Here is a 26,139-nt window from a genome sequence, read left to right as displayed (position 1 = left end):
AAATAGGAGAATTGGGCAATCAAATGTGTGGCTGGAAATCTGGTGTAGGAGGGAGGGCATCAGATTTCTGAGGCATTGGGACCGGTTCTGGGGAAGGACGGTCTACACCCGAACAGGACTGAGATGAGTATCCTCGCAGGGAGATTCGCTAGTGCAGCTGGGGGCGGTGGTGGGGTTTAAACTAGATTGGCAGGGGGGTGGGAACCTGAGGGCAAAGTCAGAGCAGGGAAAGAAACAGCAGAGGTTAAAAAGTGTACAACACAGGAACTTGGCGCCGTTAAAAGGTATATATATAAATGCAAGGAGTATAGCAAATAAAGCCAATGAGCTGAGGGCACAGATAGCCACATGGCAACATTATATCATCGCTATAACTGAAACTTGACTTAAGGAGGGGCAAAAATGGCAGCTCAACATCCCTGGATATAGAGTTTTCAGGCATGATAGGGAGGGGGACAAAAAAGGTGGGGAGTAGCATTATTGGTTAAAGAATCAATCGCAGCTGTGAGGAGGGATGGTCTACTAAATGAGGCATCAAATGAAGCCATATGGGTTGAGCTCAGAAATAAAAAGGGAACAGTAACACTGCTAGGGGTGTACTATAGACCCCCAAATAGTGGAAGAGAGCTAGAAGAGCAAATATACAGACAGATTTCTGAGTGCAAAAACAATAGGGCAGTAATTGTTGGGGCCTTCAACTACCCTAATATCAATTGGGATACGCACAGTGTGAAGGGCGCAGTGAGTGCAAAATTCTTGAACTGCATTCAAGAGAACTTTTTTAGCCAGAACATAACAAGCCAACAAGTGGGAACACAATTCTAGATTTAGTCTTAAGAAATGAAGTTGGGCAAGTGGGTGAAGTAGCAGTGGGGGCCATTTTGCAGATAGTGACCATAATATAGTTAGATGTAGCACCATTATGGAAAAGGACAAAGATGGAGCAGGAGTGAAAGTTCTAAATTGGGGAAGACAAATTTTACAAAGCTGAGAGATGAGCTGGTGGGAGTGGACTGGATACAGCTATTAGAAGGAAAAACTGTGTCAAATCAGTGGGAGGCATTCAAAGGCAAGATTCTATGGGCACAGTGTAGACATGTCCACACAAAGGAAAAGGGTGGTATTGCCAAATCTAGAGCCCCCTGGTTATCCAAGATAAAGCAGAAAAAGAAAGCTGACAGTCACAAAAGACTTAAAACTGTAGGAAGCCTAAAGGAGTGTAGAAAGTACATTGGTGAAGTAAAAATGGAAATTAGGAAAGCAAAGAGAGGATATGAAAAAGTTTTGGCAGGTAAAATCAAAGAAAACCCAAACAGGAGTGTGAAACATTAGACACAATAAGCAAGTGAGAGAGGGAGTACTGGAGGGACTGACATCTTTGAAGGTGGATAAGTTACCAGAGCCAGATGGATCGTACCCCAAGCTGTTGAAGGAAGCCAGGGAGGGAATAACATACTCTTGATCATTTTCCACTCCTCACTAGGTATAGGCGAGGTACCAAAGGATTGGAGGTTGGCAAATGTTGTGCCATTATTTAAAAAGGGTGCGTGGGATAGGCCAGAAAATTATAGACCGGTCAGTCTGACTTCAGTGGTGGGAAAATTATTGGAATCAATTCTGAGAGACAGGATAAACTGTCACTTAGAAAGGCACAGATTGATCAGGGATAGTCAGCATGGTTTTGTTTGGGGAAGATCGTGTCTTATCAACTTAATATAATTTTTTGAGGAAGTAATAAGGAGGATTCGTGAGGGTGGTGCAGTGGATGTTGTCTACATGGATTTCACTAAGGCATTTGACAAGGTCCCACATGGCAGAGTGGCCAGAAAAGTAAGATCCCATGGGATACAGGGAAAGGTGGCAAGTTGGATCCAAAATTGGCTCAGCGACAGGAAAAAAAGGGTAACGGTTGATGGATGTTTTTACAAATGGGAAACGGTTGCCAGTGGTGTTCCACAGGGCTCAGTTTTGGGGCCCTTGCTGTTTGCTGTATATATTAATGATTTGGGCATAAATGTGGGAGGTATGATTGGGAAGTTTGCAGATGACACAAAAATTGGCCGTCTAGTTGATAGTCGACTCCAGAATTATATCAATGGTTTGGTTGAGTGGGCGGAGAAGTGGCGAATGGAATTCAATCCGGAAAAGTGTGAGGTAATGCATTTGGGGAGGGAAAACAAAGCAAGGGGGTACTCAATAAACAGAGAGAGGTTGAGGAAGTGAGAGACATTGGAGTACATGTCCACAGGTCCCTGAAGGTGGCAAGTCAGGTGGATAAGATCGTAGAGAAAGCATATAGAATTCTTTCCTTTATTGAATGAGGTATTGAATACAAAAGCAGGGATGTAACAATGGAACTGTATAAAACGCTGGTTAGGCCACAGCTGGAATTTTGTGTACAGTTCTGGTCACCACATTACAGGAAGGACATAATTGCTTTGGAGAGACTACAGAGAAGATTTACAATAATGCTGCAAGGGCTTGAAAATTGCAGCTATGAGGAGAGATTAGATAGGCTGGGATTGTTTTCCTTAGAACAGAGGAGGCTGAGGGGTAACCTAATTGAGGTGTAAAAAATTATGAGGGGCCTAGAAAGTGTAGAGTGTAGACAATAAAGACTCGTTTCCCCTAGCTGAGGGGTCAATTACCAGGGGCATAGATTTAAGGTGATTGGTAGAAGGATTAGAGGGGACATGAGAAAAACCTTTTACCCAGAGGGTGTGGTTGAGGTTGAAACGCTCAACTCATTTGGATTTCCAGCATCTGCAGTAGCTTTTTGTTTTTATCATTTAAAAGATACTTGGATCTACATCTGAAGTGCTATAACCTGTAAGGCTATGGATCAGGTGCTAGAAAGTGGGATTAAAATGAGTGGCTAGTTTTTTTTTCATCTTTATCTGGCCGGTACAGACATGATGGGCTGAATGGGCTCTTTCTGCATCATAAATTTCCTATGATTCTTCTATGGTTCTAGTCCAGCCCTCTGGGCTACAACTTCAGTGACATTACCACTGTACCAGGTATTTCAATATGAACCATTGTTTCTTAAAAGGTACTAAGTCCCACGTCAGGACTCTGATGCTGAAAGGTCTTCGTCCATCCAGGCTGACAAGGAATGGATTCACAGCACTACATCTGGCTGTCTTCAAGGTGAGTGCAAGAAAGCACCGCTCCTTTGACCAAATAGAGAAATATTCAACCACTCTAGCAAGATTTACATTGGATTCTGTATGTTTGTGACATGCAAAATGTGTAACATAAGGACAAGAGGAGGCCATTCAGCCCCTCGAACAAGCTCCATCATTTACATCTTAGTTCTGCCTACCCGATTTGGTTCTGTAACCCTTAATCTCCTTGCTGAGCAAAAATCCATCAATCTCATTTTTGAAATTTTCAATTGACCCCCAGCCTCAACAACTTTATGGGGGAGACAGTTCCAAGTAAGGTGAGAGTGACTGCCCTTGACATCGAGGCAGCATTTGACCTACTGAGTAATAGGAAACAGGGAGTAATGGTCAAAGCTAAAAGCAAAATACTGCGGATGCTGGAAACCTGAAACAAAAACAGAAAATGCTGGAAAAACTCAGCAGGTCTGACAGCGTCTGTGGAGAGAAAGACAGAGTTAACGTTTCGAGTCCGTATAACACTTCTTCAGAAGTAAAAATGTGATGAAATTTATATTGTTTAAGGGGGGTGGAGCAGGTGAAGCTGGATAGAAGGTCAGCTTCAGTCTATCTTTTCTCCCACCACAGTCCCCTTCCCCCACCCCACCCCCACCAGGGCCATCTGTCACTTGTTCATGTTGTTCTTTCCAGAGTGCTTACCCTTGTTTTGCTATTATCACATTCTGCTTTCTGACCTTAATGCCATCATCAGCACCTCCTTTAGCCAGTATCAGTATCATTAACACCCCTTTGTCCTTTTTTTCATGACATCTCTGGCAATCTCTCCTTTGCCCCCTCCTACCTATCCAGCTTCACCTGCTCCACCCTCCCTTAAACAGTAAAAATTTCATCACATTTTTACTTCCCTTTAGCTCTGAAGAAGAGTCATACGGACTCAAAACGTTAACTCTGTTTTTATACCCTCTCCACAGATGCTGTTAGACCTGCTGAGTTTTTTCAGCATTTTCTGTTTTTGTTGTTGAAGAGGTTGGGACTGTTCTCCTTGGAGAGATGAAAGCTAAGAGGAGATTTGATAGAGGGTTTCAAAATCATGAGGGGGCTGGACAGAGTAGATAGGGAGAAACAGTTCCCACTCGTAAAAGGATCAAGAACGAGAGGGCACAGATTTAAAGTGATTTGCAAAAGAAGCAAATGTGATGTGAGAAAAATCTTTTTCACACAACGAGTGGTTCGGGTCGGGAATGTACTGCCTGGGAGTGTGGTGGAGGCAGGTTCAATTGAGGCATTCAAGAGGGCATTAGATGTTATTTAAATAGAAACAATGTGCAGGGTTACGGGGAAAAAGCAGGAGAATTGCACTAAGTCATGATGCTCATATGGAGAGCCCATGCAGACATGATGGGCCAAATGGCCTCCTTCGACATCGTTAAAATTCTGGGATTCTGGCTCCTTCAACAGCACCTTCCAAACCCATGACCACTAACATCTAGAAGGACAAGGGCAGCAGATAGATGGGAACACCACCACCTGGAAGTTCCCCTCCAAGTCACTCACCATCCTGACTTGGAAATATATCGCCGTTCCTTCACTGTCGCTGGGTCAAAATCCTGGAGCTCCCTCCCTAACAGCACTGTGGATGTACCTACACCACATGGATTGCAGCGGCTCAAGAAGGAAGCTCACCACCACCTTCTCAAGGGGCAATTAGGGATGGGCAATAAATGCTGACCCAGCCAGCAATGCCCACAGCTAATGAATGAATAAAGTAAAAAAAAAATTCCACTCCCCTTTGTATGAAGAAGTGCCTCCTGACAACGCACTTGAATGGCCTGGCTCTAGTTTTAAAGTTATGCCCCCTTGCTCTACACTCCCACACCAGAGGAAATAGTTTCACTCATTCTACCTTATCATCTATTTTAATCATCTTAAACACCTTGATAATATCACCCTTTAGTCAGAGGAAAGGAAGAAAGATAAACATTGGCCAGCACAACAGAGAGAACATCACTACTCTTCTCCACCCACCTGATAGGGCATACAGGGCCTCAGTTTAACATCGCATCTGAGTCCTGCCTCCTCCAACGATGCAGCACTTCCTCAGTACTGACCCTCTGACAGTGCAGCACTCCCTCAGTACTGACCCTCACACAATGCAGCACTTCCTCAGTACTGACCCTCTGACAGTGCAGCACTCTCTCAGTACTGACCCTCACACAATGCAGCACTTCCTCAGTACTGACCCTCTGACAGTGCAGCACTCTCTCAGTACTGAGCCTCTGACAGTGCAGCACTCCCTCAATACTGACCCTCACACAATGCAGCACTCCCTCAGTACTGACCCTCTGACATTGCAGCACTCCCTCAGTACCGAGCCTCTGAGAGTGCAGCACTCCCTCAGTACCGACCCTCTGAGAGTGCAGCACTCCCTCAGTACTGACCCTCTGACAGTGCAGTGCTCCCTCAGTACTGAGCCTCTGACAGTGCAGCACTCTCTCAGTACTGAGCCTCTGACAGTGCAGCACTCCCTCAATCCTGACCCTCACACAATGCAGCACTTGCTCAGTACTGACCCTCTGACTTTGCAGCACTCCCTTAGTACAGAGCCCCTAACAGTGCCGCACTCCTTCTGTACTGACCCTCTGATAATGCTCAGTCCCTCAGTCCTGCAATCGGAGTGTCAGCCTGGATTGTACCTTCATGTCTCTGTAGTGGGACTTGGGCCCTTGACCTTTTGACCAAGAGGAGGGAGTGCTGCTCATTGTGCCATGTCTGACACAAAGTGTTAAAATTACTCAAAGCTGATATTAGTGTAGAAACATTTACTGTGTGTGTGAGACAGTCTCCTGCTCAGAATCACAGAATCACAGAATTGTTACAGCACCGAAAGAGGCTATTCGGCCCATCATGTCTGCACCAGCTCTCCAAACGAGCAATATGACTCAGTGCCATTCTCCTGCCTTTTCCCTGTACCGCTGCAAATTGTTTCTATTCAAATAATCATCTAATGCCCTCTTGAATGTCTTGATTGAACCTGCCTCCACCACACTTCCAGGCAGTGCACTCCAGATCCAAACCACTCGTTGCATGAAAAAGTTTTTTCTCACATCACATTTGCTTCTTTTGCAAATCGTTTAAAATCTGTGCCCTCTCATTCTCGATCCTTTTATGAGCGGGAACAATTTTTCCCATCTACCCTGTCCAGCCCCCTCATGATTTCGAACACCTCTATCAAATCTCCTCTCAGTCTTCTTCTCTCCAAGGAGAACAGTCTCAACCTCTCCAATTTATCCTCATAACTGAAGTTTCTCATCCCTGGAACCATTCTTGTAAACCTCTTCTACACTCTCTCCAATGTGTTTAGATCCTTCTGGCACCCAGAACTATACACAATACTCGAGCTGATGTCTAACTAATGTCTTATCTAAACTCAGCATAAAATCCCTGCTCTTGTACTCTATGTCCCTATTAATAAAGTCCAGCATACTGTATGCTTTATACCAACCCCTGGGGAACTCCGCTACAAACCTTTTTCTAACCCGACCAATATCCATTGACCATTACTCTCTGTTCCCTATTCTTCAGTCAATTTTGTATCCACGTTGCTACTGTCCCTTTTATTCCATGAGCAATAACTTTTCTCACAAGTCTGTTGTGTGGCACTGTATCAAATGCCTTTTGAAAGTCCTTGTACACCACATCAACAGCATTACCCTCATCGACCTTTTCTGTTACCTCTTCAAAAAACTCCAGCGCGTTAGTTGAACACGATTTCCCCTTTATAAATCCATGCTTGATCTCCCTAATCAACTCACATTTTTCCATGTGACTACTAATTCTATCCCGAATAATTGTTTCTAGAATCTTGCCCACCAATGAAGTTAAACTGACTGGTCTGAAATTACTGGGTTTATCCTTACAACCTTTTTCGAACAAGGGCGTAATGTTTGCAAATCTTCAGTCCTCTGGCACCTCCCCTGAGCCTAGATAAGACTGAAAGATTATGGCCAGTGCCCCTGCAATTCCCTCTCTTACTTCCTTCAATATCCTTGGATGCATCTCGTTCGGTCCAGGTGCCTTGTCGACTTTAAGTGCTGACAGTTTATCCAACAGTTCCTCTTTATCAATTTTGAACCCTTCTAGTGCCAGAGTTTCCTCGTCTGTCACCATGGCCAGGGTAGCATCTACCTCCTTGGTAAAGACAGATGCAAAGTATACATTTAATACCTCAGCCATGCCCCCTGCCTCCATGTGTAAATCCTTTTTTGGTCCCTAATCGACCCTATTCCTCCTTTTACCACCCTTTTACTATTTATGTGCCTATAGAAGACTTTGGGATTCCCCTTTATGTTGGCTGCCAGTCTTTTCTCATAATCCCTCTTTGCTTCTTTATCTTAATTTCAATCTCCTTTATCATCCAGGGAGCTCTGGATTTGTTTGCCCTGCCTTCCCCTTTTGAGGGAATATACCTTGACTGTGCCCAAACCATTTCTTCTTTGAAGGTAGCCCATTGTTCAGCTGCTGTTTTTCCCGCCAGCCTTTGGTTCCAGTCTATCCGGCCCAGTTCTGTTCTCGCTCCATTGAAGTCGGCTCTTGCCCAGTTAATTAATAGATGGATACATGTATGATGCTCTTTAATAACGTTAACCCAGATCACAGTTTTAGACTGTCGAACTTTTGTGCCCTCTAAATAAAAAAGGAAGAATGTGCAGGGTGGGAGAATGGAATTGGGTGAGTTGCTTATTCAGAGAACCGGCACAGACACGATGGGCCGAATGGCCTCCAGCGCTGTAACAATTCTGTGATAAATGAAATCAGATTGATTCTGTGGACAAACTGAGGGATTTTGAGTGACAGGAACACTGGCAGCTCCTGAGGCTGATTTGAAAAAAGATACTAACAGAATTCGAGGTGTTATCACAAGAGGTGTTGAATAGTCAAGGTACAGTGGTGTTTTATGGTTCTATAGTGATCTTAGAGGAGGGAAGATTACTCATACCTGAGCAACAACTAATGTCACTCCTGGAGACTCCACAGCTTTGAGATGGACATTGTTGAGAATCTGACAAAGGTGAATATAAGCAAATTGTTGGTTGACCCACAGGACAATGCAGAGTTGGTCACTGCGCTGCTCCATGGAGGTGCCGATATTCAGCAGGTAGGCTATGGAGCCCTCACCGCTCTTCACATTGCAACCATTGCTGCAAACAATGAGGTAAGGATTCACTCTCGAAACAAAAGCAACTAGCATTTATACAGCATCCTTAACATAGTAAAATTGGTGGTCATATCTTCAGCTGCCTGGGCCCTAAGCTTTGAAACTCCCTCCCGAAACCTCTCTGTCTCGCTATCTCTCTCTCCTCCTTTGAGACGCTCTTTAAAACCTATATTGACCAAGCTTTTCGTCACCTGTCCCGAATATCAACTTATGTAGCTCAGCATCAAATGTTGTTTGATACTTGCTCCTGTGAACTATTTGGTACATCTTAGTGTATTAAAGATGCTGTATAAGTGTAAGTTGTTACATGTTTTATCTGGCCGTTTGTGTGTGTTTGAGGAAACAGCCAAGTTCCCAGACTATAAATTTGCTCCTCTTGATGGCCTAAAAAATGGCTCCAATTGGTAACGATGACCATGAAACAATTGGATTGTTGTAAAACCCCATCTGGTTCACAAAGGTCCTTTAGGAAAGGAAATTTACTGTCCTTACCCGGTTTAGACTATGAATGACTCCAGGTCCACAGCAATGTAGTTAATGATTTAACTGTCCCCTGAAGTGGTCTAACGAGACATTCAGTCGTATCCAAGAGGATGGCTTTTTTAAAGAAGAATTATTCTTTCATGGGATGTGGGTGTCACTGCCAAGGCCATCGTTTTTGTGGCCCATCCCTAATTGTCCTTGAACCGAGTGGCTTGCTGGGCTATTTCAGGGGGCAGTTAAGAGTCAACTACATTGTTGTGGGCCTGGAGCCACATGTAGGGCAGACCAGGTAAAGACGGCAGATTTCCTTCCCCAAAGCCTCACCACTAGTAGATGTCCAGCCTTTGCCAGTGATGCCCACATCGCATGAATGAATAAGAAAAAAACATGCCCTAAACTCCCCCATCAATTTTTCAGGGCAACAGTTAAATTTCTCTCCTGAGTCCCTCGTCTGATCTTCTCTGGTTATTTTCCACAGACGGTTGACATCCTGTTGCAACACGGAGCCTTTGTCAATATGCAGGATGCTGTCTTCTTCACACCTTTACACATTGCTGCTTATTTTGGTCATGAACAGGTAACAGATTAACTGAGCATGAGTAACCGGTGAACAGTTTATTATGTAATCTTAAACAGATGAAGGCAGAATGCTGAAGTAAAGCAAAGTTATACTTGGCCACACTGACACAGACAGGTATCATTGCTATTTAAACTTGTATCGAACCTTGGTTAGAGCACACACGGAGTTCTGTGCTTAGGTCTAGCCTCCATCTTATCGAAAAAGGCCACAGAGGTACTGGAAAAGGTGCAGAAGGATGGTACCAAAATGATTGATTTTTACCATCAGGAAAGACTGAACAGGCTGAGATTCTTTTCTCTAGGAAAGAAAAGATGAGGGGTGACCTGATAGAGGACCTTAAAATTATAAGAAGGGTTCGATAAGGTCAACATAGACAAGCTGTTTATGCTTATTAAGTTCAGGAGAAACTTCTTTACCCGGTGAAGTGGTGAGAATGTGGAATTCACTACCACAGGGAGTGGTTGAGGTGAATAGTATCGATACATTTAAGGGGAAGCTGGATAAACACATGAGGGAGAAAGGAATAGGAGGATATGGTGATGGGGTGAGATGAAGAGGGGGCGGGAGGAGGCTTATGTGGAGCATGAACATCAGCATGGACCAAGTGGGCTGAATGGCCTGTTTCTGTGCTGGAAATTCTTTGGATTTCAAGAGGAAATTGGATAAAGAACTGCAGGGGAAAAAATTGCAGTGCTTCAGAGAAAGTCCTGGGGAGTGGGACCGGCTAAGCTGCTGTTGCAGAGAGAGCTGGTGGCGGGCTGAATGATCTCCTTTTGCACTGTAACTAACCTCTGATTCTCCGATTCTAACTCGATGTAACAGACTCTGTGCTGGGGATACTCTTGCTTTTCTCAGGTAACCAAGCTGCTCCTGAAGTTTGGGGCTGATGCCAATGTTAGTGGGGAGGTAGGAGACAGACCACTGCATCTTGCTTGTGCCAAAGGGTTTCCGAACATCGTCAAACTCCTGCTGACCGAAGCCAGCAAGACAGATGGTGAGACAACACAACCAGGCTATCGGACAAATATTTAGCGCCTTTTCTAATATGGCCACTTAGGTAGATGAGGATGAGAGATTTTTGGGTGCGAAACTTTTGAAGGGATGTGGGATTAGCGCAGGAATTTGGAATTGAGACAGAAGACCAACCATGGTAGAGCAGGCTCGAGGGGTCGTATGGTTTATTCCTGCTCCAATTCTTATATCCTAATGTTCATATGCATGTAGTATGGTTAGAGTGTGAAGGGTCTGTAATCTCTGAGGGTGGAGTCCAGATCAAGGGGGAAGGACCTTAAAATTAGAACCAGGTCACTCAAGGGTGTTGTCAGGAACCATTTCTTCACACAAAGGGGAGTGGAAATCTGGAGCTCACTCAGTTATCATGGGTTGACCTCAGCATTCATTAGCGTCTTATTCTAGAAAAGGTTGGGCTGGAAGCAATAGTTTTTTTGTTGAAAATACATTTATTTACACACTAACTATTTACAAAGGTTAAATAAGACCAAGACATGGCTGGAGCTACTCTCTAAGATGCTTCTCAGTCACCTTCTCTCAGTGAATGACATCACTCACTGAGGTGAACAGGTGTGTAGATGAGGGCAATGCATCTGACGTAGTCTACTTGGACTTCAGCAAGGCTTTTGATAAGGTCCCGCATGGGAGGCTGATAACGAAGCTAAGAGCCCACGGGATCCAAGGCAATTTGGTAAATTGGATCCAGAATTGGCTGAGTGGCAGGAAGTAGAGGATGATGGTTGAGGAGTGTTTTTGTGACTGGATGCCTGTGTCCAGTGGGGTTCCACAGGGATCGGTGTTGGGTCCCTTGCTGTTTGTGGTATATATATATAAATGATTTAGACTTGAATGTAGGAGGGTTGATCAGTAAGTTCGCGGATGACACGAAAATTGGTGGGGTGGTAAATAGTGAGGAGGATAGGCTTAGATGACAGGAGGATATAGACAGGCTGGTCAGATGGGCTGATCAGTGGTAAATGGAATTTAAGCTGGATAAGTGTGAGGTGATGCACTTGGGCAGGACAAACAAGGCACGGGAATACACGATGAATGGTAGGACCCTGGGAAGTACCAAGGATCAGAGGGACCTTGGTGTGCATGTTCACCGGTCCCTCAAAGTAGCGGGACAGGTAGATAAGGTGGTTAAGAAGGCTTATGGGATACTTGCCTTTATTAGCCGAGGCATATAAAAAAAGAGCAGGGAGGTTATGCTGGAACTGTATAAAACGCTGGTTAGGCCACGGCTAGGGTATTTCGTGCAGTTCTGGAATCCGCATTATAGGAAGGATGTGATTGCACTTGAGAGAGTACAGAGGAGATTTACTAGGACGTTGCCTGGGCTGGAGAGTTTTAGTTATGAGGAGAGATTGGATAGACTGGGGTTATTTTCCCTGGAGCAGGGGAGATTGAGGGGGGACATGATTGAGGTGTATAAAATTATGAGGGGCATAGAGAAGGTAGACAGGAAGGAACTCTTCCCCTTGATGGAGGGATCAATAACCAGGGGGCATAGATTTAAGGTAAGGGGCAGGAGGTTTAGAGGGGATGTGAGGAAGAATTTTTTCACCCGAAGGATGGTGGGAATCTGGAACTCACTGCCTGAAAGGGTGGTAGAGGCAGAAACCCTCATAACATTTAAGAAGTATTTGGATGTGCACTTGTGATGTCATGGCATACAAGGCTATGGGCCTAGTGCTGGAAAATGGGATTAGAATAGTTAGGTACTTGTTTGACCAGTGCAGACTTGATGGGCCGAAGGGCCTTTTTCTGTGCTGTAGGCCTCTATGACTCTATGACTGTGACATAGCTCCTCACACATGCTCAGTAGCTATCATTAGAGTTAACCCTTTACAGTCTCTTCCCCAAAAAGCTGTTAAGAGTTAGGGGTCAATTCAAGGTGTCAAAACTGATTGAATAGATTTTTGTTAGACAAGGGTACTAAGGGTTACGGAATTAAGGTGGTTAAATGGAATTAAATATAAGTCAACCATGATCTTATTGAATGGCGGAACAGGCTTGGGGGACTAAATGTTTTCCTCCTATTCCTTTGTTCTATATACTCTGCACAGCTGAGAGTTTGGTGGTGTTGAGGAGCACAAGATTGGCACTGTTCTAGCAGCACTGGGGCTCTCAGCTAAGTGATCAGTATCGCAGATCAGGTCTGGTTTCAGAGTCATGTCTGGGTCAGGGTGGGATTATGGTTGGGATGGGGGGTCAAGGCCAGTTTCAGGTTGGGTTCAGATTAATTGTAAGGTTCGGTTTGCTGGTCGTATCTGATTACACAATCGGTGCTGGGGGTCAGGCCCAGGAGGTCAAGTGATCAGGTTGGGTCAAAGGTTGAATCTGGGATCAGGGTCTGGCCCTCCAGTAAGTGATCACTCTAACATTGTCAGTGAGGATGTTGGCCGGAATGTCTCAATAAACTTGCGTCTCCTCAATATGAGTTGGTACACAAGAATTCCCACTTTCACCAACTGTGCTACATCAATCTAACCCAAATTTCCCAGAGCCAAGAACCTCAGGTTTAATCTCTTCACAGCTACATTGATCTTAATATCATTTTAAAATCTAATGGGAAATTCAACAATGGCCTAATGATCTGAAATTCCAAGCTGTGGTAAAGATGAATTTCACTGTTATATTTCCAACACTACTAACCAACGATTACCTCTAGTTACATCTGCAATAATTCTAACCAATGATTATCTCTAGTTATATCTCCAACAACACTAACCAATGGTTATCTCTTGTTATCTGATGACCTCAGTGAATGCTCAGGACAACGAGGACCATTCGCCCCTCCATTTTAGCTGCCGCTTTGGGCACCATGAAATCGTGAGGTACTTGTTGCAAGGCAACTTTGATGTGCACCCCCATGCGGTGAACATCTATGGAGATACACCTCTACACCTGTAAGTTGGTTGAGTCATCCTCTTCATCATTGCCTTGATTACCATAAAAACTAATGGACAGAGTCAAAAAATAACCAAAAAGGCTCATGGAATATTGGCCTGTATCTCAAGAGGGCTACAATACAAAGGGGTGGAAGTGATGTTATAGTTTTCTAAAGCCTTGGTCAGATCCAGTCTGGGTAACTGGGTTCAGTTCTGGGCACTGCACCTCAGGAAGGGTATCTTGGCTTTGGGGGGAGTGCAGAGCAGATTCATCAGAATGATACTGGGGCTGATAGTTAAATTATGAGGGCAGATCAGGCTTGCATTCCACTGAGTGAAGAAGATTAAGAGGTGATTTAATTGAGTATTTAACATGATTAAAGGATTTTATAGGGTAGATAGAGAAAAACTATTTCCAATGATGGGGGAGTCCAGAACAAGAGTTTAAAATTCGAGCCAAGCCATTCAGGATGATGTCAGGAAACACTTCTTCACACAAAGGGGTGTGGAAATCTGGAACTCTGTCCTCCCAAAAGCTGTGGAGATCAATTTGAAAATCTCAAAACTGAGGTTGATAGATTTTTGTTAGGTAAGGATGGTAAGAATTACACAATCAATGCAGCTGAATGAAGATAGGATAAGCCATATCTTGGAGCAATAAATATAAAATAGTCACCAATAAATCCATTCGGAGAATTCAGGAGAAACTTCTTTACCCAGAGAGTGGTGAGAGTGTGGAACTCGCGACCACAGGGAGTATTTGAAGTGAATAGTATCGATACATTTAAGGGGAAGCTGGATAAACACATGAGGAAGAAAGGAATAGAAGAGTGGGAGGAGGCTCGTTGGAGCAAAAACGCTCTCGAGCTGAACGGCCTGTTTCCCTGCTGCAAATATTATGGAATTCTATGTAATGGTAGCATACTTTTGTTACTTTCCTAGATTTGTCTTTAATAGAAATGAGCTGGAGTTGTTGCTGTTTTTGGTCCTCAGGGCTTGTTACAATGGTAAACTGGATGTGGCCAGCGAACTCATCCAACTATCGGGGACAGAAAGCTTGACCAAGGAAAATATCTTCAGTGAAACCTCTTTCCACAGGTACCTTACCTGTTATGTAAAGTTCCTGCTCCTTTGCTGCATTCGTTCTGTTTTCATATGAGCAAGAACTGCTTGAGATTTAATCATTACCATCTTCATTACAGCTCCTGCACTTATGGAAAGGACATTGAACTGGTCAAGTTTCTGATCAGCCAGAATGCCATGAGCATAAATCATCAGGGAAGGGATGGACATACTGGTAAGAGTTGACACATTGTGCAAGTGGGTGAGGGGTAAATTGTTAAGAAGAATGTCACATACTCCATGGGAGATGAGAGTCTCAGTAGAGTGGAGGAGCAGAGGCATCTGGGGGTTACACATACATGAATCACTCAAAGTAGTAGTGCAGGTTAACAAGGACATTAATAAAAAGCAAACCGAGTATGAGGGTTCAGTTTTAGATGGATAGAATTGAAAAACATAGAGGTTATACCGAATTTGTATAGAACCTTGGTTAGACCACATTTCGAGTACTGTGAACAGTTTTGGCCTCCCTGTTATCAAAAAGGATATTGATGCACTGGAGAAGGTGAAAGAAGATTAACAAGGACGATACCTGTGCTGGGAGATTATAACCATCAGGAAAGATTGAACAGACTGGGACTCTTTTCTCTCTAAAAGAGAAGGCTGAAGGGTAACCTGGTCGAGGTCTCTAATTTTATGGAAGAATTTGACCGGGTAAACATAGAGAAGATACTTTCACTTGCAGGGGAGACAAAAACTAAAGGTCATAGCTATAAGATGGTCACTATGAACCCAGTCAGGGATTCAGGAGAAGCTTCTGTACCCAGTGAAATGGTGAGAATGTGGAACTCACTCCCACAGGGAGTGGTTGAGGTGAATAGTACAGATACAGTTAACGAGAAAATATAAATACATGAGGGAGAAAGGAATACAAGGATATGCCGATAGGGTGAGATGAAGGTGGGGTGAGAGAACATATGAACAAGGAGCAGGTGTAGGCCATTCAGCCCCTCGAGCCTGCTCCGCCATTTAATAAGATCATGGCTGATCTGATAGTAATCTGAAATCTGTATCCCACATACCGCCGATATTTTAAATGGGCGACCCCTTATTTTTAAACAGTGACCCCTAGTTCTAGAGCTTCCACAAGAGGAAACATCCTCTCCATATCCACCCTGTCAAGACCCCTCAGGATCTTATATGTTTCAATCAAGTCGCCTCTTACTCTTCTAAACTCCAGCAGATACAAGCCTAGCCTGACCAACCTTTCCTCTTAAGACAGCCCACCCATTCCAGCTATTAGTCTTGTAAACTTTTTCTGAACTGCTTCCAATGCATTTACATCCTACCTTAAATAAGGTGACCAATACTTTACACAAATGTGGTCTGACTAGTGCCCTGTACAACTGAAACATAACCTCCCTACTTTTGTATTCAATTCCCCTCGCAATAAATGATGACATTCTATTAGCTTTCCAAATTACTTGCCATACTTGCATACTAGCCTTTTGTGATTCATGCACTAGGACACCCAGATCCCTCTGCAATCTCTCATCATGTGGAGCAGAAATACCAGCATGGAGCTGGTAGCTGTAAATACCAGCTACTTCTATCTTTCCAGTTTTACCTGGATTTCAGGAAGCCACTTGAGAGGCCATTGGAAAAGTTAAAGGCTGGTGGGATTAGTTGCAGGTTACCTGGATTGAAAACTGGTTGGAAAAATGCTCTGATTAGTGGAATGCGATAAATAGTTGAAGGCAAAAAAATTACAGGGCTATGGGGAAAGATTGGGGAGTGGGAGTAATTGGGTATGATGGGCTGAATGGTCTCGTTGTGTGTTGTACAATTCCTGGATTCTTTAACCATATAATTGGGATGTAATACCTTAGACTGTGGGGAAAGGGCAGTAATGATTGAAGTAGTTACTGCAAATGTACGATGAACTAAAACCCTGTTAACATTGTTAGCAGAGGAATAGAATTCAAAAAACGGCAGTTAGGGTAAAACTTTATTAATCACTAGTAAGATCTCAGCTGGAGTATTGAGTCCAATTCTGTGCATCACCCTTTTGGAAGGATGTCAAAGTCTTGGAGAGGGTGCTGATGATATTTACCAGAACTGGTCCTGGGATGAGGAACTTTGGTTAATGTGGAGAGACTGGAGAAGCTGGGGCTGTTCTGCTTAGTGCAGAGAAGGTTCAGGGGAGATTTAATAGACACTTTCAAAATCATTTGATAGAGTAAATAAGGAGAAACTGTTTCCAGGGTATTGGGGAATCACACTGGGTATTGGGGAAACACACTGGGTATTGGGGAATCACACTGGGTATTGGGAAAACACACTGGGTATTGGGGAATCGCACTGGGTATTGGGAAAACACACTGGGTATTGGGGAATCACACTGGGTATTGAGAACACACTGGGTATTGGGGGAATCACACTGGGTATTGGGAAACACTCTGGGTGTTGGGGAACACACTGGGTATTGGGAACACACTGGGTATTGGGGGAACACACTGGGTATTGGGGGAACACACTGGGCATTGGGGGAACACACTGGGTATTGGGAACACACTGGGTATTGGGGGAACACACTGGGCATTAGGAACACACTGGGCATTGGGGGAACACACTGGGCATTGGGGGAACACACTGGGTATTGGGAGAACACACTGGGTATTGGGAACACACTGGGTATTGGGAACACACTGGGTATTGGGGGAATCACACTGGGTATTGGGAAAACACTGGGCATTGGGAAAACACACTGGGCATTGGGAAAACACACTAGGTATTGGGAAAACACACTGGGCATTGGGGAATCACACTGGGTATTGGGAAAACACACTGGGTATTGGGGAAACAAACTGGGTATTGGGGAATCACACTGGGTATTGGGAAAACATACTGGGCATTGGGGAAACACACTGGGCATTGGGAAAACACACTGGGTATTGGGGAAACACACTGGGTATTGGGAAAACACACTGGGCATTGGGAAAACACACTGGGTATTGGGAAAACACACTGGGTATTAGGGAAACAAACTGGGTATTGGGGAATCACACTGGGTATTGGGGAATCACACTGGGCATTGGGGAACCACTAGGCATTGGGGGAACACACTGGGTATTGGGAAAACACACTGGGTATTGGGGGAATCACACTGGGTATTGGGGAAACACACTGGGTATTGGGAACACACTGGGCATTGGGGGAACACACTGGGCATTGGGGGAACACACTGGGCATTGGGAACACACTGGGCATTGGGGGAACACACTGGGCATTGGGAACACACTGGGCATTGGGGGAACACACTGGGTATTGGGAGAACACACTGGGTATTAGGGGAACACACTGGGTATTGGGAGAACACACTGGGTATTGGGAAAACACACTGGGTATTGGGGGAACACACTGGGTATTGGGAAAACACACTGGGTATTGGGGGAACATACTGGGTATTGGGAAAACACACTGGGTATTGGGAGAACACACTAGGTATTGAGAACACACTGGGTATTGGGGGAATCACACTGGGTATTGGGAAACACTCTGGGTGTTGGGGAACACACTGGGTATTGGGAACACACTGGGTATTGGGGGAACACACTGGGCATTAGGAACACACTGGGCATTGGGGGAACACACTGGGCATTGGGGGAACACACTGGGTATTGGGAGAACACACTGGGCATTGGGAACACACTGGGCATTGGGGGAACACACTGGGCATTGGGGGAACACACTGGGTATTGGGAGAACACACTGGGCATTAGGAACACACTGGGCATTGGGGGAACACACTGGGTATTGGGAGAACACACTGGGTATTGGGAACAAACTGGGCACTGGGAAAACACACTGGGCATTGGGAAAACACACTAGGTATTGGGAAACCACACTGGGCATTGGGGAATCACACTGGGTATTGGGAAAACACACTGGGTATTGGGGAAACAAACTGGGTATTGGGGAATCACACTGGGTATAGGGAAAACATACTGGGCATTGGGGAAACACACTGGGCATTGGGAAAACACACTGGGTATTGGGGAAACACACTGGGTATTGGGAAAACACACTGGGCATTGGGAAAACACACTGGGTATTGGGAAAACACACTGGGTATTGGGGAAACAAACTGGGTATTGGGGAATCACACTGGGTATTGGGGAATCACACTGGGCATTGGGGAACCACTAGGCATTGGGGGAACACACTGGGTATTGGGAAAACACACTGGGTATTGGGGGAATCACACTGGGTATTGGGGAAACACACTGGGTATTGGGAATCACACTGGGTATTGGGGGAATCACACTGGGTATTGGGAAAACACACTGAGTATTGGGGGAACACACTGGGCATTGGGAACACACTGGGCATTGGGGGAACACACTGGGCATTGGGAACACACTGGGCATTGGGGGAACACACTGGGTATTGGGAGAACACACTGGGTATTGGGGGAACACACTGGGTATTGGGGGAATACACTGGGTATTGGGGGAACACACTGGGTATTAGGATCACACTGGGCATTGGGGGAACACACTGGGCATTGGGAACATACTGGGCATTGGGGGAACACACTGGGTATTGGGAGAACACGCTGGGTATTGGGAACACACTGGGTATTGGGAAAACACACTGGGTATTGGGGGAACACACTGGGCATTGGGAACACACTGGGCATTGGGGGAACACACTGGGTATTGGGAACACACTGGGCATTGGGGGAACACACTGGGTATTGGGAGAACACACTGGGTATTGGGGGAACACACTGGGTATTGGGGGAACACACTGGGTATTGGGGGAACACACTGGGTATTAGGATCACACTGGGCATTGGGGGAACACACTGGGCATTGGGAACACACTGGGCATTGGGGGAACACACTGGGTATTGGGAGAACACACTGGGTATTGGGAACACACTGGGTATTGGGGAAACACACTGGGTATTGGGAAAACACTGGGCAATCGGGGAACACACTGGGTATTGGGGAAACACACTGGGCATTGGGGAAACACACTGGGTATTGGGGAAACACACTGGGCATTGGGGAAACACACTGGGTATTGGGAAAACACACTGGGTATTGGGAAACCACACTGGGTATTGGGGAATCACACTGGGCATTGGGGAATCACACTGGGTATTGGGAAATTACACTGGGTATTGGGGAAACACACTGGGTATTGGGAAAACACACTGGGTATTGGGGAAACACACTGGGTATTGGGAAAACACACTGGGTATTGGGGGAACACACTGGGTATTGGGAAAACACACTGGGTATTGGGAGAACACACTGGGTATTGAGAACACACTGGGTATTGGGGGAATCACACTGGGTATTGGGAAACACTCTGGGTGTTGGGGAACACACTGGGTATTGGGAACACACTGGGTATTGGGGGAACACACTGGGCATTAGGAACACACTGGGCATTGGGGGAACACACTGGGCATTGGGGGAACACACTGGGTATTGGGAGAACACACTGGGCATTGGGAACACACTGGGCATTGGGGGAACACACTGGGCATTGGGGGAACACACTGGGTATTGGGAGAACACACTGGGCATTAGGAACACACTGGGCATTGGGGGAACACACTGGGTATTGGGAGAACACACTGGGTATTGGGAACCAACTGGGCACTGGGAAAACACACTGGGCATTGGGAAAACACACTAGGTATTGGGAAACCACACTGGGCATTGGGGAATCACACTGGGTATTGGGAAAACACACTGGGTATTGGGGAAACAAACTGAGTATTGGGGAATCACACTGGGTATTGGGAAAACATACTGGGCATTGGGGAAACACACTGGGCATTGGGAAAACACACTGGGTATTGGGGAAACACACTGGGTATTGGGAAAACACACTGGGCATTGGGAAAACACACTGGGTATTGGGAAAACACACTGGGTATTGGGGAAACAAACTGGGTATTGGGGAATCACACTGGGTATTGGGGAATCACACTGGGCATTGGGGGAACACACTGGGCATTGGGAACACACTGGGCATTGGGGGAACACACTGGGTATTGGGAGAACACACTGGGTATTGGGGGAACACACTGGGTATTGGGGGAACACACTGGGTATTGGGAAAACACACTGGGTATTGGGAGAACACACTGGGTATTGGGAACACACTGGGTATTGGGGGAATCACACTGGGTATTGGGAAACACTCTGGGTGTTGGGGAACACACTGGGTATTGGGAACACACTGGGTATTGGGGGAACACACTGGGCATTGGGGGAACACACTGGGTATTGGGAGAACACACTGGGCATTGGGAACACACTGGGCATTGGGGGAACACACTGGGCATTGGGAGAACACACTGGGTATTGGGAGAACACACTGGGCATTGGGAACACACTGGGCATTGGGGGAACACACTGGGTATTGGGAGAACACACTGGGTATTGGGAACACACTGGGTACTGGGGAAACACACTGGGTATTGGGAAAACACTGGGCATTCGGGGAACACACTGGGTATTGGGGAAACACACTGGGCATTGGGGAAACACACTGGGCATTGGGAAAACACACTGGGTATTGGGAAAACACACTGGGTATTGGGGAAACACACTGGGCATTGGGGAAACACACTGGGTATTGGGAAAACACACTGGGTATTGGGAAACCACACTGGGTATTGGGGAATCACACTGGGCATTGGGGAATCACACTGGGTATTGGGGAATTACACTGGGTATTGGGGAAACACACTGGGTATTGGGAAAACACACTGGGTATTGGGGAAACACACTGGGTATTGGGAAAACACACTGGGTATTGGGGGAACACACTGGGTATTGGGAAAACACACTGGGTATTGGGAGAACACACTGGGTATTGAGAACACACTGGGTATTGGGGGAATCACACTGGGTATTGGGAAACACTCTGGGTGTTGGGGAACACACTGGGTATTGGGAACACACTGGGTATTGGGGGAACACACTGGGCATTAGGAACACACTGGGCATTGGGGGAACACACTGGGCATTGGGGGAACACACTGGGTATTGGGAGAACACACTGGGCATTGGGAACACACTGGGCATTGGGGGAACACACTGGGCATTGGGGGAACACACTGGGTATTGGGAGAACACACTGGGCATTAGGAACACACTGGGCATTGGGGGAACACACTGGGTATTGGGAGAACACACTGGGCATTAGGAACACACTGGGCATTGGGGGAACACACTGGGTATTGGGAGAACACACTGGGTATTGGGAACAAACTGGGCACTGGGAAAACACACTGGGCATTGGGAAAACACACTAGGTATTGGGAAACCACACTGGGCATTGGGGAATCACACTGGGTATTGGGAAAACACACTGGGTATTGGGGAAACAAACTGGGTATTGGGGAATCACACTGGGTATTGGGAAAACATACTGGGCATTGGGGAAACACACTGGGCATTGGGAAAACACACTGGGTATTGGGGAAACACACTGGGTATTGGGAAAACACACTGGGCATTGGGAAAACACACTGGGTATTGGGAAAACACACTGGGTATTGGGGAAACAAACTGGGTATTGGGGAATCACACTGGGTATTGGGGAATCACACTGGGCATTGGGGAACCACTAGGCATTGGGGGAACACACTGGGTATTGGGAAAACACACTGGGTATTGGGGGAATCACACTGGGTATTGGGGAAACACACTGGGTATTGGGAATCACACTGGGTATTGGGGGAATCACACTGGGTATTGGGAAAACACACTGGGTATTGGGGGAACACACTGGGCATTGGGAACACACTGGGCATTGGGGGAACACACTGGGCATTGGGAACACACTGGGCATTGGGGGAACACACTGGGTATTGGGAGAACACACTGGGTATTGGGGGAACACACTGGGTATTGGGGGAACACACTGGGCATTGGGAAAACACACTGGGTATTGGGAGAACACACTGGGTATTGGGAACACACTGGGTATTGGGGGAATCACACTGGGTATTGGGAAACACTCTGGGTGTTGGGGAACACACTGGGTATTGGGAACACACTGGGTATTGGGGGAACACACTGGGCATTAGGAACACACTGGGCATTGGCGGAACACACTGGGCATTGGGGGAACACACTGGGTATTGGGAGAACACACTGGGCATTGGGAACACACTGGGCATTGGGGGAACACACTGGGCATTGGGAAGATACACTGGGTATTGGGAGAACACACTGGGTATTGGGAACACACTGGGCATTGGGGAACACACTGGGTATTAGGATCACACTGGGCATTGGGGGAACACACTGGGCATTGGGAACACACTGGGCATTGGGGGAACACACTGGGTATTGGGAGAACACACTGGGTATTGGGAACACACTGGGCATTGGGGAAACACACTGGGTATTGGGAAAACACTGGGCATTCGGGGAACACACTGGGTATTGGGAAACACACTGGGCATTGGGGAAACACACTGGGTATTGGGAAAACACTGGGCAATCGGGGAACACACTGGGTATTGGGGAAACACACTGGGCATTGGGAAACACACTGGGTATTGGGGAAACACACTGGGCATTGGGGAAACACACTGGGTATTGGGAAAACACACTGGGTATTGGGAAACCACACTGGGTATTGGGGAATCACACTACGCATTGGGGAATCACACTGGGTATTGGGGAATTACACTGGGTATTGGGGAAACACACTGGGTATTGGGAAAACACACTGGGTATTGGGGAAACACACTGGGTATTGGGAAAACACACTGGGCATTGGGAAAACACACTGTGCATTGGGAAAACACATTGAGCATTGGGGAATCACACTGGGTATTGGGGAATCACACTGAGCATTGGGGAATCACACTGGGTATTGGGGAATCACACTGGGTTTTGGGGAATTACACTGGGTATTGGGGAAACACACTGGGTATTGGGAAAACACACTGGGTATTGGGGAAACACACTGGGTATTGGGAAAACACACTGGGCATTGGGAAAACACATTGAGCATTGGGGAATCACACTGGGTATTGGGGAATCACACTGAGCATTGGGGAATCACACTGGGTATTGGGGAATCACACTGGGTATTGGGAAAACACACTGGGTATTGGGGAATCACACTGGGTATTGGGGAATCACACTGAGCATTGGGGAATCACACTGGGTATTGGGGAATCACACTGGGTATTGGGGAAACACACTGGGTATTGGGAAACACACTGGGTATTGGGGGAACACACTGGGCATTGGGAAGATACACTGGGTATTGGGAGAACACACTGGGTATTGGGAACACACTGGGCATTGGGGGAATCACACTGGGTATTGGGAACAAACTGGGCATTGGGAAAACACACTGGGCATTGGGAAAACACACTAGGTATTGGGAAACCACACTGGGCATTGGGGAGTCACACTGGGTATTGGGAAAACACACTGGGTATTGGGGAAACAAACTGGGGTATTGGGGAATCACACTGGGTATTGGGACAACATACTGGGCATTGGGGAAACACACTGGGCATTGGGAAAACACACTGGGTATTGGGGAAACACACTGGGTGTTGGGAAAACACACTGGGTATTGGGAAAACAACACACTGGGTATTGGGGAAACAAACTGGGTATTGGGGAATCACACTGGGTATTGGGGAATCACACTGGGCATTGGGGAACCACTAGGCATTGGGGGAACACACTGGGTATTGGGAAAACACACTGGGTATTGGGGGAATCACACTGGGTATTGGGGAAACACACTGGGTATTGGGAATCACACTGGGTATTGGGGGAATCACACTGAGTATTGGGAAAACACACTGGGTATTGGGAGAACACACTGGGTATTGGGAACACACTGGGTATTGGGAACACACTGGGCATTGGGGGAACACACTGGGTATTGGGGGAACACACTGGGCATTGGGAAGATACACTGGGTATTGGGAGAACACACTGGGTATTGGGAACACACTGGGCATTGGGGGAACACACTGCACATTGGGAAAACACACTGGGTATTGGGGGAACACACTGGGTATTGGGAACACACTGGGCATTGGGGGAACACACTGGGTATTAGGATCACACTGGGCATTGGGGGAACACACTGGGCATTGGGAACACACTGGGCATTGGGGGAACACACTGGGTATTGGGAGAACACACTGGGTATTGGGAACACACTGGGTATTGGGGAAACACACTGGGTATTGGGAAAACACTGGGCATTCGGGGAACACACTGGGCATTGGGGAAACACACTGGGCATTGGGGAAACACACTGGGCATTGGGAAAACACACTGGGTATTGGGAAAACACACTGGGTATTGGGGGAATCACACTGGGTATTGGGGAAACACACTGGGTATTGGGAAAACACACTGGGTATTGGGTAACCACACTGGGTATTGGGGAATCACACTGGGCATTGGGGAATCACACTGGGTATTGGGGAATCACACTGGGTATTGGGGAAACACACTGGGTATTGGGAAAACACACTGGGTATTGGGGAAACACACTGGGTATTGGGAAAACACACTGGGCATTGGGAAAACACACTGGGCATTGGGAAAACACATTGAGCATTGGGGAATCACACTGGCTATTGGGGAATCAGACTGGGTATTGGGGAAACACACTGGGTATTGGGGAATCACACTGAGCATTGGGGAATCACACTGGGTATTGGGGAACACACTGGGTATTGGGGAATCACACTGAGCATTGGGGAATCACACTGGGTATTGGGGAATCACACTGGGTATTGGGGAAACACACTGGGTATTGGGGAATCACACTGAGCATTGGGGAATCACACTGGGTATTGGGGAATCACACTGAGCATTGGGGAATCACACTGGGTATTGGGGAATCACACTGGGTATTGGGGAAACACACTGGGTATTAGGGAAACACACTGGGTATTGGGGAATCACACTGGGTATTGGGGAACACACTGGGTATTGGGGAATCACACTGGGTATTGGGAAAACACACTGGGTATTGGGGAATCACACTGGGTATTGGGAAAACACACTGGGTATTGGGGAAACACACTGGGTATTGGGGAAACACACTGGGTATTGGAAAAACACACTGGGCATTGGGAAAACACACTGGGCATTGGGGAATCACATTGGGTATTGGGGAATCACACTGGGCATTGGGGAATCACACTGGGTATTGGGGAATCACACTGGGTATTGGGGAAACACACTGGGTATTGGGAAAACACACTGGGTATTGGGGAAACACACTGGGTATTGGGAAAACACACTGGGTATTGGGGAAACAAACTGGGTATTGGGGGAACACACTGGGTATTGGGGGAACACACTGGGCATTGGCAAAACACACTGGGTATTGGGAAAACACACTGGGTATTAGGGGAACACACTGGGTATTAGGGGAACACACTGGGTATTAGGGGAACACACTGGGTATTAGGGGAACACACTGGGCATTGGGGGAATCACACTGGGTATTGGGGGAACACACTGGGTATTGGGAAAACACACTGGGTATTGGGGAAACACAGTGTGGTTTGGCCTGTGGCTTTAAAAACTACCATGGCTGCAGTTGAAAGACATGTTCACTAGATTAGGAAGAGGAATATACGATGTTGCTATCTTCTGGGACAGAGTGTCCAGTTTGGACAAAATGGTGCCGGAACGAGGTCCTGAACTAAGGGGAACTGCCTAGCAACAGCAT

The 26,139-nt window shown here is 46.5% G+C and overlaps 1 protein-coding gene across 2 annotated transcripts in view; it reads left to right on the top strand.

Annotated features, from left to right (window-relative positions):
• tnni3k (TNNI3 interacting kinase) overlaps positions 1-26,139 on the top strand; it is a 117,613-nt gene that overhangs the window by 12,292 nt on the left and 79,182 nt on the right. For both annotated transcript variants that reach the window (XM_078560641.1, XM_078560640.1), the window contains exons 4-10: positions 3,053-3,150; positions 8,227-8,337; positions 9,302-9,400; positions 10,259-10,397; positions 13,182-13,326; positions 14,302-14,406; positions 14,511-14,605. In XM_078560641.1, coding sequence (XP_078416767.1) covers positions 3,053-3,150; positions 8,227-8,337; positions 9,302-9,400; positions 10,259-10,397; positions 13,182-13,326; positions 14,302-14,406; positions 14,511-14,605 — 792 coding nt within the window. The remainder of the gene's footprint in view (positions 1-3,052; positions 3,151-8,226; positions 8,338-9,301; positions 9,401-10,258; positions 10,398-13,181; positions 13,327-14,301; positions 14,407-14,510; positions 14,606-26,139) is intronic.

This window comes from Cetorhinus maximus, chromosome 17 (assembly GCF_964194155.1).
Source record: "Cetorhinus maximus chromosome 17, sCetMax3.hap1.1, whole genome shotgun sequence".
Lineage (NCBI taxonomy): Eukaryota > Metazoa > Chordata > Chondrichthyes > Lamniformes > Cetorhinidae > Cetorhinus > Cetorhinus maximus.
Note: the sequence above shows the minus strand (reverse complement) of the source record. Positions and strands in the feature narration are given on the sequence as shown.